The sequence below is a fragment of the Lactuca serriola genome, chromosome 5 (genome assembly GCF_051521515.1).
Source record: "Lactuca serriola cultivar US96UC23 chromosome 5, Lser_US96UC23_V15, whole genome shotgun sequence".
NCBI classification, from domain to species: Eukaryota; Viridiplantae; Streptophyta; class Magnoliopsida; order Asterales; family Asteraceae; genus Lactuca; species Lactuca serriola.
Genome location: NC_136412.1, coordinates 330,204,038 through 330,216,807, shown reverse-complemented (window position 1 = coordinate 330,216,807; position 12,770 = coordinate 330,204,038). Strand labels below are relative to the sequence as shown.

General features: G+C 30.0%; 1 protein-coding gene across 1 annotated transcript; it reads left to right on the top strand.

The window, feature by feature from the left end:
- Positions 1 to 9,166: 9,166 nt before the first annotated feature.
- LOC145050976 (uncharacterized) lies at positions 9,167 to 10,312 on the top strand. Its single transcript, XM_078999140.1, has 4 exons — positions 9,167 to 9,350; positions 9,520 to 9,585; positions 9,685 to 9,924; positions 10,011 to 10,312. Exons 1-4 carry the CDS (start codon positions 9,167 to 9,169, stop codon positions 10,310 to 10,312), a joined length of 792 nt encoding a protein of 263 aa, XP_078855266.1.
- The last annotated feature ends 2,458 nt before the right edge of the window (positions 10,313 to 12,770 follow it).

Sequence of the window (12,770 nt, the reverse complement as noted above, 5' to 3'; positions counted from 1 at the left end):
GTTCCTTTTTTTGGGTTTATTAGAATGGCATTTGATTTAATTCTATCGATTCACACTCATTGTTATCTTTTATGTCGTTCAATAAAGTATTCACTTTGATTACTATTGATGATGACATTGTCAATCAACATAACAATATTTATCTTTTCTTATTACTTAAAAATACTCATAAAACATAATACAAAAATTCATTCCATCGACTGTATAAATTCATTATTTTCAAAAATTTTAATACAAAATTTCCATCGATTGTATAATTTACAACAACATATACAACTTCTTTCAATCATTTTAAGATTGATTTTAATGTTAACAAAAATGTTTTATTATTTAGTGTAATATACAAACGATATATGCAATTTGTATACAAGAATTCATTATATTTTTATTCTATTTCAAAATGACTACATATTACATAAACATATTCATTCCAACAAAATTTTATATATACACATACATTTACACACACATACTTACTTTTAAACAGGGTACATTTTAATGCCAAAAGATACTTACTTTTAAACAAGGTACAATTTAATGAAAAAAGATCCAATCGTCATCCACATCCAATTAACATAAAATTAAATCAATATAACGTATTCTACCAGAATCATAACAAATACTACATTGCATCATCATCATATAATCTGTAAAAAAACATTCTAGTCACAATAGTCACAAAACATTATTAACCACAACATTGAATTATATTAACAAGATTATTAGAAACAAAAATACATCAACACATGCATTAGTAATGTTAATTTGAATTATATGAAAACTACATTACTATCAAGAACCTTTGATTTTCACAATGCACAACATCATCATCCCATAATTTAAACAACGCATCAAGACACCCATTATACGAAAATTAACATTCCATTATAACATATAAGCTTAAATACTGATAACATTACTTCATAACTTCTGATAGACAATCTACTTTTTCAAACATCTAACATAAGGCAAAGTCATGTTTCAACATTCAAAAAAACAAGTTCAGCTCATGACATATCAAAGTTTATCTTACAACTTATTAAATACCACGCCAAATTCTTACCTACGACCCTTTGTTTTTCTTTTTTTCTTCCTGTTATCAGCTGACTCTCTTATAAGCATATCTTGTTCCAAAATATCAAGCTTATGAAACGCTTCAAAATCTTTAACTATCATAGTCTTGAACTTATTGAAATCAGATGTCAACAATCTTGCCATGTATTTCGTCCTTAGCTTAATTGTAGCTCTCACATCAGCAGGCATTTTACCTGTAAGACCACACTCCCAACGCCCTTCATTTTCCCCCATGTAAGTTTCCATATGCCTCATGAGGTATATTCCACATTCTGTTCCAGCTTTTTCGACTAGCCAAGATATGTTCATCACACGTGCCGCTTTAAAAGTTAATGTTTTTGCCATTGGATGATGTTGTGATGTCAAGTAGTTGCAAAACAGTTTTTTCTGTCATTAATTACAACAGATACATAAAAAATACTCTTATAATATTCCTTAGAATGGAAAACTATTGATCAGAAATTTATTGATTATCTTACCACCAGGTTTGGTATCATGCCATACTTTCTTTCCAAAGTTCATGTTCTCTTCACATGATCTACTATGTAGTACAAACTTGATCTCATATCAAAGATGAGTAAGTAATACTTTCCATCATCAACTATTGGGAAGAAAACCTTGTACACATTAAAAGAAGAGGTTAAGTTAATATTAATTGATGCCACAAATATTATATTGATAAAATAAACTTACAAGTGCAACATCTCTAAAACTTGGCTTCACATCAAATTTCTTAGTGTAGATTCGCAATAAAGTAGCAAAAAGCCTACATTTCATATCTTCCGACTTTAGCTCATTCAATATATCTTCTGTCTGAAAAACCTCACCTCAACATCAATATTAATTCTACAAAAATAAATTTGAATTAAAAAATATATTACAAAATAAATTCATACCACAATAGTTGTATCGAAGAAAAATCTCGAAAGCGATGATTCATCCTTGTAGTTCTCCATTTTATTTAAAAACGCAGCCCAACAATCAATTATTTTAGAATGCAAAAACATTCCATGATTGAATTGATATGCAAAACCCTGGTGCAGCAAATGACCTGTTCCAATGTCCCAAATCTCATCCCTGTGAAAAAAATTATGTATAACATCAATCTGAATACATTCATTTTAAAATTATAGAAATATAATAGGTGACACATATATAAACATATATATAAATACGAACCTGTCATCTCTTTTAGATGCAAAAACTGAATTGCATATCCATGTTTCATCCTTAGTCAGTTTTTCCCCAACCTTAACAATTCTTTCAATATAGGGCGAATGAAATACTTTTGCCTTTTTAGGAATATGTTTTTCCCTTTTGTCATTATCATCATATCCTGCAACATTATCAACAGCTTCTCCTATATTTCTTCCTACCAGATTATCCCCACTGATTACTGACATTCACTTTTTCTTTCTATACACTTGTAACTCAGTTTCATCCAACAACTTAATCATTTCCTCATTCACCCCTGGAAGTCGATGAAACTGAGTCATTGTTAAAGAAGTCGTATCAACAGGTGTGGTATAATTGACTTTTTTTTCTGTATTAACTTCAGTAAGTATCAATCCTCCAACAGGTGAACTATTTCCTTCACCGCCATCACCTACGTCATTCATATTTACCTCATTAAAGTAGGCAGGCTCATGCACTTTTTTGTTACCTGCCCCTTCAAACACTCCCTTGAAAAGTTCATTCATTTTCTCCATCCACTCATTCAGCACCACACTATGAGGGAATTTTTCCAACCCATCCTTCAACGTAACCTCCATAGTACCTTTCTCTGTTAGAATTACCCCATAACTATGCTCTATAACAGCAGCGTACGCCTGCAACACATATAATTAATAAATGATAACATTACAAAAATGTGTACTATATATTCTATTAGAATATATCATTAACTATTAGTTTCAGAATATGTACTTCATATTCTACCATAATATTATCTCCTCATCTCCAAAATCCCTCTTAAAGCTTAGCATTTGATGTTCTTCAGCTCCTGTTTCATCGCCCATATCGACATCATCATGCTCATCCCGAAACTGCCTCCCGAACCCTCCCAAACTGATTTCCAATCGTTGAACCTCTAACAATTTAGCACCGTTTATATGCCCAATAAAAGGAAGCCTTTTGTCTATCTTGATAGAATACTTCATGTTATACACGAACACCAACTGAAAAAAAAAAACATTAACTTAATCAATACATCAATAATAAATCGATACGAAATATATATTTTCATATAAAAATATTTCAAACTTACAATCAGAAGTGTAATAGGACCACTGTAGTAGCTTGATTTGTCATCCCTTTTCCATAGTTTTTTTTTTCTAGATCCCAAACAATCAAGCATATATTTACACCAATTTAACTTTGAAAAGTCTTCTACCAACACCAACTTCCTTACCACTTTTATTTGATTTGTTCCCATCAACATTGACTCTATGAAGTTGTTAACAAATAAGGTCAAAAAATTCAGCCTAAACATCAAATTATCCTTTGTTGTAGCCTGAATCCTTCTTAAATACTCCTCACCATTGAACTTATCACCACTATATTGTCCCCTCCATTCTTCTAGAATTTGATTTCCCTTATCACACAATGGTAACTCATTGATGTCTTCTCCACCAAATGGCAACCCCATCATATCATGCATTGTTTGTTCTGTTATCTCAATAACAGAGTTTTGTAGGACAAGTCTTTTACTATCTGCATCATAAACATCTAAAAGATAGTAGATTAGTTGTCCCGGATAACTTGTAATATTCACTTGCAGAATTGATCCAAAACCCATTCTCAAGATTGCTTGTTTCTGTTCCGGCGACATTCCCATAACAGCTGCAGTGATGTTATCACATTTCATTATGGTTGGAAGGTATCTTAAACCAGGTGGGTATTCCTTATTTGTTTTTCTAACATTATCTTCAGCAATTCCCTTATTTTTTAAATGTTTTACAATTGAAACTCTATCAAATTGCCTCTTCGACCTTATCTCTCTTTCCAAAATTAGTGCATTTAAAGGTTTAGGAGTTGTCTTTTGTTCAACTGGTTTATCAAGTTTTTTATTTGACCTTCTTTCTCGGTTCACATGTTCTTCTTCCTGAATTTGTTCTGCTACAACAAACAATAGATAGCATAAATTTTCATTACAGAGTTAACTAATAAAACAAGTAGGCTAACTCTACAAGAATCAAATACCTTTAATTTAGAATTCTATCAGATTCATACAATCGAATTTCACACTCATATATAATATTACATTCTATTAGAAGTGTTAAATAGTGAAACAAGTAGACTTATGCTAGCAGAATGTCAACCATTTTCAATTTCATATACACAGAACATTCTATTAGAATATGAAACATGTAAACTTATTCCACATACAGTAACTATGATTTTTTCAGTTGAAGTCATTAATCATCTGCAAATTGTGATTCCATTACAATTAAAAATATGTATAAAATGCTAATTAACTACTTCAATATAGAAATTTAGCGTACAATGTTAACTAGTAAAACAACTAGACTTATGCTAGCAGAATATCAGCCACATTCATGTTCGTATACACATAAAATTCTGTTAGAATATGAAACATGTAACCTTATTCCACATACAGGGACTATCAATTTTTCAGTTTCAGTCATTAATCATCTACAAACTGTGATTCCATTAGAATTAAAAATCTGTATAAAATGTTAATTAACTACTTCAGTATAGAAATTTATCTTACAATGTTAACTAGTAAAACAAGTACACTTATGCTATCAGAATATCAACCATGTTCAGGTTCTTATACACATTACATTCTAATAGAATATGAAACATGTATACTTATTCCACATACAAGAACTATGAATTTTTCAGTTTAAAATGCTAATTAACTACTTAAATATAGAAATTTAGATTACAGTTCTAGCAGAATATGAAACATGTAACCTTATTTCACATACAGGAACTATCAATTTTTCAGTTTCAGTCTTTAATCATCTACAAACTGTGATTCCATTAGAATTAAAATTATGTATAAAATGCTACTTAACTACTTCAGTATAGAAATTTATCTTACAATGTTAACTAATAAAACAAGTACACTTATGCTATCAGAATATCAACCATGTTCAGGTTCTTATACACATTACATTCTAATAGAATATGAAACATGTATACTTATTCCACATACAAGAACTATGAATTTTTTAGTTTAACATGCTAATTAACTATTTAAATATAAAAATTTAGATTACAATTCTACCAGAATATCAACAATGTTTAGGTTCACATACACAGAACATTCTATTAGAATATGAAACATGTAACCTTATTCAACATACAATCACTACGATTTTTTCAGTTTTAGGTACTAAATCATATACAAACTGTGATTCCATTACAATTAAAAATCTGTATACAATGCTAATACACTACTTCAATATAGAAATTTAGCGTACAATGTTAACTAGTAAAACAACTAGACTTATGCTAGCAGAATATCAACCATGTTCATGTTCTTATACACATAAAATTCTATTAGAATATGAAACATGTAACCTTATTCCACATACAGAAACTATCAATTTTTCAGTTTCAGTCATTAATCAGTTACAAACTGTGATTCCATTAGAATTAAAATTCTGTATAAAATGCTAATTAACTACTTCATTATAGAAATTTAGCTTACAATGTTAACTAGTAAAACAAGTACAATTATGCTATCAGAATATCAACCATGTTCAGCTTCTTATACACATTACATTCTAATAGAATATGAAACCTGTATACTTATTCCACATACAAGAATTATGAATTTTTCAGATTAAAATGCTACTTAACTACTTAAATATAGAAATTTAGATTACAAATCTACCAGAATATCAACAATGTTTAGGTTACAATTTTAACCAGTAAAACAAGTATACTTATTCTAGCAGAATAACAACCATGGTCACGATCATATAAACAGAACATTCTTGCAGAATAACATACACAGTAACTATTCATAATAAAATACGAAAAAATGACACATTTTTCTTCCAGACCACAAATCATACATGCATATAAAAGATTTTCAAAAACACTTCCTAAATTCTATTACATTTTTCGAACTAAATAAACATTAAACAACACAAAAAATTGTTACCTTCAGTTTCAGCAACGGAATCATCATTGTCGTCTTCAAGATTCAACGCCGTTTCTACTGTGTTCTTGAACTTTGACTTAAATGAACTGGATCGTGTACTCCTCATTGTTGCAGAATACCGTTAATATAACCCCCAAATGTCAATTCCGTCTTCTAGGGTTAAATGTCGATATTTATAGGGAAAACCTACAAACGATCTTTCGATTTTTGAAGACTGATTACAATAAATCGGAATGTTTTTCAACCTCCTAAGGATTTGGGTTCTTGATTATGAGAGTAAGTGAGATATTTGGGATTATTGGTTGATCATTCCATATTATCCACCGTTTCCTAATTAAATGACGGGGCAAAATACCAATCTACCCTTGTTTGACCGGTCAATTGATTAAACCCCATTTATTTGATTTTTTTCTATTTAATTTAAAAAGAAAATCACTTTCTTAAATTACCACAAATGATTGGCCTACAATCATTTACATGGGCACACAATACTTAACAAAAACAAAATAACCTAATATATATATATATATATATATATATATATATATATATATATATATATATATATAGATTCATGTGAAAACATACATATCTTGCGAAAAATGAAAACATATTTTATCTTATAAAAATCAAACACAAGTACTATAAAAATTTAATTTATTAGCATAGATTAAAGATAATTAGTTTACATTGGATTGTGTTATGATAATATAGATTCAAAGACAGTTTAACAACTATTTTTTCATGTCCTTAACCACTTTTAAATTCATGTTTTCATAATAAAAATGTCAAAAATCATGTTTTGCTAATATGAAACAATTTCTCACGTATCATTGATTATCATCATGTAGTTCAAAGTTTGGATGGATTATTGTCCAAAATATAAGGTTGAGGTAGCACAATCTCATAGTTTTCTCTTTGTTTTCGCGTTTTCGCAAATTATTTACATTTTCGCATGAACCCTCCCATATATATATATATATATATATATATATATATATATATATATATATATATATATATATAGAGAGAGAGAGAGAGAGAGAGAGAGAGAGAGATAGATAGATAGATAGGAAATCAGAAGATACTTGTCAAGACTCAAAAAACTCTAGGGGATGTTGTGCAGTCACGCTGGACCCTTCCCGTTAGAACCGAAAATACCTGAAACCATAAACATAAAACCGTAAGCACGAAGCTTAGTGAGCTCCCCAAAATACCACATACCATACATACAATAGAGATTGTTATGTGTCATCTATAGTCTTAAAAATGTCATTATGTTATGAGCCGCATCATGATATTTCCTTACCAAGCCGGGGGCCAAAACCTGCGTTTAATAGACAAGTGCCAAGAGCTACCTCCTGGTCTTCCATGCAACTATCACAAAGACAACTAACATTATACATATAACTACCAAGGTCTAGACTTTGGTCTTGCATATAAGCTACCGGGAGCCATATCCAAGTCTTTCATTCTTTCTACATAACATAACCTAGTGGGCTGAAATTGGTGCCTTCGACCCATAAGTATAGTGAGGAGACTTACCTCAAGCTGAAGATAGCCAAAACTCACACACATGTTGCTGCTACGAAAGTTCCTTACACTGAACCAATCAAAACCAATCCTAATTAATATTAAAGTAATAACCCACCATCAAGCTCCATTTCATATTCTCTTTCACTAAAGGCAAAATACCATTTTACCATTCCAAGGCTAAACCCACCCAACTGGGCCCAAAGCCCAAAATGACATATTTTTAATCTTGGGAGTATGTCATGCATACACCATAACTACGCCTAACGTACCACATTTCCACAGAAGAGAAAACATGGCATAACTTGTTACACGTTGCGTACTCCAGGGTTACGCCCTACATACTTAAGCAGCTACCAAAATCCATTTTGAGTCCTTAATACGTTAAGACCACATGTTCAAGTCTCATATCTACACCTAATGGATGTATAAAGTCATAAAGTTCCTGACTTTATGACTTTGCATGGATAAAGAGAACCCAAAACCAAACCCTAGTTTCATAAATTCAAAAAATGACCAACAATTCATGCATGGGTGAAATGTAACCATCAAGATCCGATTTTTATGCCATGAGAACCTCAGAAATGTCAATAAATGCTAAACCTAATCTAAGGAGTAGTTTTTACTCACTGGAACCAAGCCATGGAACCCAAAGCATGAAATTTTCTAAGTTAACCAAGATCTAAGCAAGAGAATCATAAAGGTCCAAGCTATATACCTCCTGAAGCTTGTAAAGGTGATGATAGTTTTGGATCTTCAAGCTTCAAGCTCACCAAGGCTTCTCCAATGGATTCCTTCTTCAAAAGAACACACAAGAACCACACTAAGGCCTTAAACTCTCACAAACAGGGCTAGGGTTTCGACTTGAAGAATAAGGGAGCGGAGGCTGAAGGTAAGGGAGGTCTCAAGGACTTAAGGTCCTTTAAATATGGTCCAAACCTTAAAATTTTGGGTTTAAGATCTGTGTGGGTACGTCGTACGTACTTCTTATGTACACCCAGTGTACTCATAGGAGTCCCACCACTTCTTTAATGATGTGCGCCTTGCATACAAATCATGTACGTCCAACATACTACCAACTTCCCATTTCTAGCTTAACTTCAAACAGTGACAACTTATTCGTTCCAACTCTATTTTCAGCGTTCTTTATATGCACAGAAAGGTATTGAAGTACCCCACAATTATATCTAGCTACTTTTGACTTACCACCAACCGAACTAAACCAAAAACCTTGCAAGAAGCCTGATCTAACTTTTACTTTTATACCCTTTCGACCCAACACACATATCAAAGGGTTTGGGCCTCACAACCAACATGAATAAACTTTAATAAGGCATAAAGTTCCTTTCCTCAAAGACCAAAACACGTTTCGTGATCGAACTTCGGATCACGACTCTGAATTAAGTAATGACTTGAAACATGGTATTACACAATGTTGTGAATGTTGTTGGAGGTTCTTGCAAGCGTCTTGACCGTCTTCAAGAACAGCAAGCTTCCAAAGTTATTGAAGCACTTGGTTTAGGTGAAATTATAAGCGGTAAATGCCTCGATCAAGAAACATCTCTTATCAAACCAGGAGACACGTGTTTGGGATCCCATTATGGTACTTTGATAAGTATGATTACATTGTTTCCATTTGTGTTAGATGTGCTTGAGATTGTTGCGGAAGATAAAGCAAACCCAAAACAAAAAAGTGAAGCTGATATGCTAATTAACTCTTTGCAGACCTATGATTTCATATTTTCTCTACACTTTATGAAAAAAATTATTAGGTATTACTAATGACTTTTCCCAAGCACTGCAAAGGAAAGATCAAGATATTGTAAACGCAGAACTTGGTTAGAATTTGCAAGTTGCAATGAAAATTTTGAAGGATACCCGATGGGATTCTATGCTCACTCAGACTTCATTGTTTTGTGAAAAAAAACATGAGATAGATGTTTGCAACATGGATGAAATGTTCTTACTTCCTGAACGATCACGTCGAAAATATCTAAAGATGGAAAACTTACACTACTATCGTGTTGAGTTATTCTATGATGTCATTGATTTGCAACACATGGAATTAAAGAGTCATTTTCCTGAGACTGGTACCAAATTGATTCTTTTCATGGCGTGTCTTAATCCGAATAAATCTTTTGTAGCTTTTGATAAAAACAAATTGATTCAGCTAGCTCGTTTATATCCAAATGATTTTTCAGATATGGACTTGGGGATACTTGATTAATTATCAACTTGAAACTTATGTTCTTGATATGTTGAGTTTGTCGGATTTTTTTGAATCTAAATGGAAATGGTGATCTTGCACAGAAGATGGTTAAAACAAAAAGGGATAAAGTGTTCTCTCTGGTTTACTTGCTCATCAAATTAGCATTGACATTATCGGTTTCAATAACAGTTGAGAGATCATTTTCCAATATGAAGATTGTGAAGAACAGGATTCGCAATAAAATGGGAGATCAATGGATGAATGATAACTTGGTTTCTTATATTGAAAAAAAATGTTTTTTTGTTGATGTTGCTAATCAAGATATCAGCAACGTGTTTGATAAAATGAAAACTTAGCAACGACCTTAGTGAATTTGTAATTTATATATGTTTGCAGTTTCAAATGTTTGATCATTTATATATGTTTACAGTTTGTGTATGTTTGAAAATTTATGAGGAACACCCTAGAAAAGGTTGTTGGTTTCGCTCATGTATTGAACCGCGAACAATTCATAAAAAAAAACTAGGCAAATTCTTGCGCGTTGCGCAGATGAATACTATATAGTTATTCACATTAATTATGTAATAATAATTATTACATTATGTTGATATATAAAATTATAAGGTTTTTGAACAATATGATAAGATAACCATATATGGTAATTGTATTTTGCAATATAATTCTTGATTTAGTAGTGTTTTAACTATTGTTATAATTAACTAATTTAAAAATTATTTATTTGATTGATCATTATTTTTTATTATTGTTATGGTTAACTAGTTAAAAACATATTTTAAAACATTTATAATAAATGGATCATGGACCTTTTTTACAAATATTAAGTAATAAAAAAATCATTTTCATAACTTAGATTTTTTATTTTTTTTTTATGAATTATTATTATTTTGTCAAACACTCAGTTACCTTGATAACATAATCCAATATATACTACATACACAAAATAAAATTCAATATTATATAGAAACAATATATAAAAAACATTTTTAAGTCAATAAAAATGACATATCAGATAATTATAAAATCAAAAATCAAAAAAGAGTATTTTGTAAAACATATCATGTAATACAGTTAATAAAATTAATCATATTTATGTGCATTTAATTATATTGCACAATCATCTAAATATAGCTTTTTCCAAAAACCATTTTGTAATTAAAATTTTGGAAATTCAACGCTATGATATAAGAATATTTCAAAATACAACTCTTAAAATATAATAATTAAAAGAATTATTTTATTAAAATAATAGTCACAACAAAGAAAAACAATAACATCAATAGAAACTTCATATCTTTTTTATTCATTAATTAATATACATTTTTAATTATGTTGATGTAATGAATATTTGTTAATTGCATTCAAGTTCTATTTTAATGTTATAACTTTTCAAACTTGCAATTAAAGGTTATTTATAATTACACCATTATGACTAAAGATGTTTTCTTAATTGATAGTTATGAACCTTAATTAAATCGGATTAATATATTTAAATTGTTTTTAGTAATTTATATGAATAATATAACCATCTAGTATGTAGACCAAGTATTATGCCAAACGAATTATTAAAAATTAAATTACGTGCATGTATTATTCCGTGTGTATTTATTTACATGAAAGTGTATTTTATTTTTGCTCTAAAACATATTAATCATATATATAATACAAAGTTATATATTTAAGATAACAATTTTGTAACTACCCAATAAAACTATTCATATTTATATAATTATATTTATTAAATTACACAAAATGTTTGGAAGATGCAACTTTTCAAAGCACAACTCTTAAAAAGGTAAGAATTGAAAGAATTATGCCATTAAAATATAAGTCATGACAATTACAAAAAAATAAAATAATAATAACAATAACATCCGTAGAAACCTATATCTTTTTATTCAATATAAAAAAAAGTCATACACAAAATGAATTGGGACATTTATATTTTCATCATTGTGAACATAACCCATCAAAAGTTAATTCATGATCTCATTTTTATTTCAAAAGCACACTTTAAACACATTAATATGAAGAGAACCCATCAAAACATAACTTTTGTTTAAACACACTTCAAAAACATCAAAATTCACAACACTTTTTAGCTCTAAATCAGAGATGTGTAATAAACCGCACAAATTGCCTGCATCGCACCACATAATGTGGTTTAATACTTTCTTGGTGCGGTCTGTGGTTCGTAAATTTGTCAAACCGCACTATGCGGTACGGTTTACGGTTTCTAATTACAAAACCGCGGTTCAAACCGCACTGCATTAGATATCAATGTGCAAAAGTTAAAAATATAACATACATGATAATTATAAAGTAGCTTCGATATTTAAAAAAAGAAATCCAAAATTCCTTTATATGCAAAATATATATATATATATATATATATATATATATATATATATATATATATATATATATATATATATATATATATAGGTTCAAATGTTTCTCACAAGTATTGTGTGCATGTAGGAGCCAATAGGAGTTTAGAAATAATTAAATAATTAAAAATTGTTATAAAGGTAATTATGTAACTTTAGCATGATAATTAAAATAAAATCCTTTAATTCATGGAAATTACCATAAAAATCTCTTTGACCAACTATTTAACCCTAGCCTGCATATCATACGTTTTCTATTTCTGCCTCCTCCCATTTTGTTATTGACAAATGAACATGGTCTCATCAAAAGAAGTAGTCGAAACCTCTTGTTGCAAATGTGTTTCCCCATTCCGTTGATTAAGAAGATTGTAATATTTAATATTTATCGCTACCACCGATTTGTACA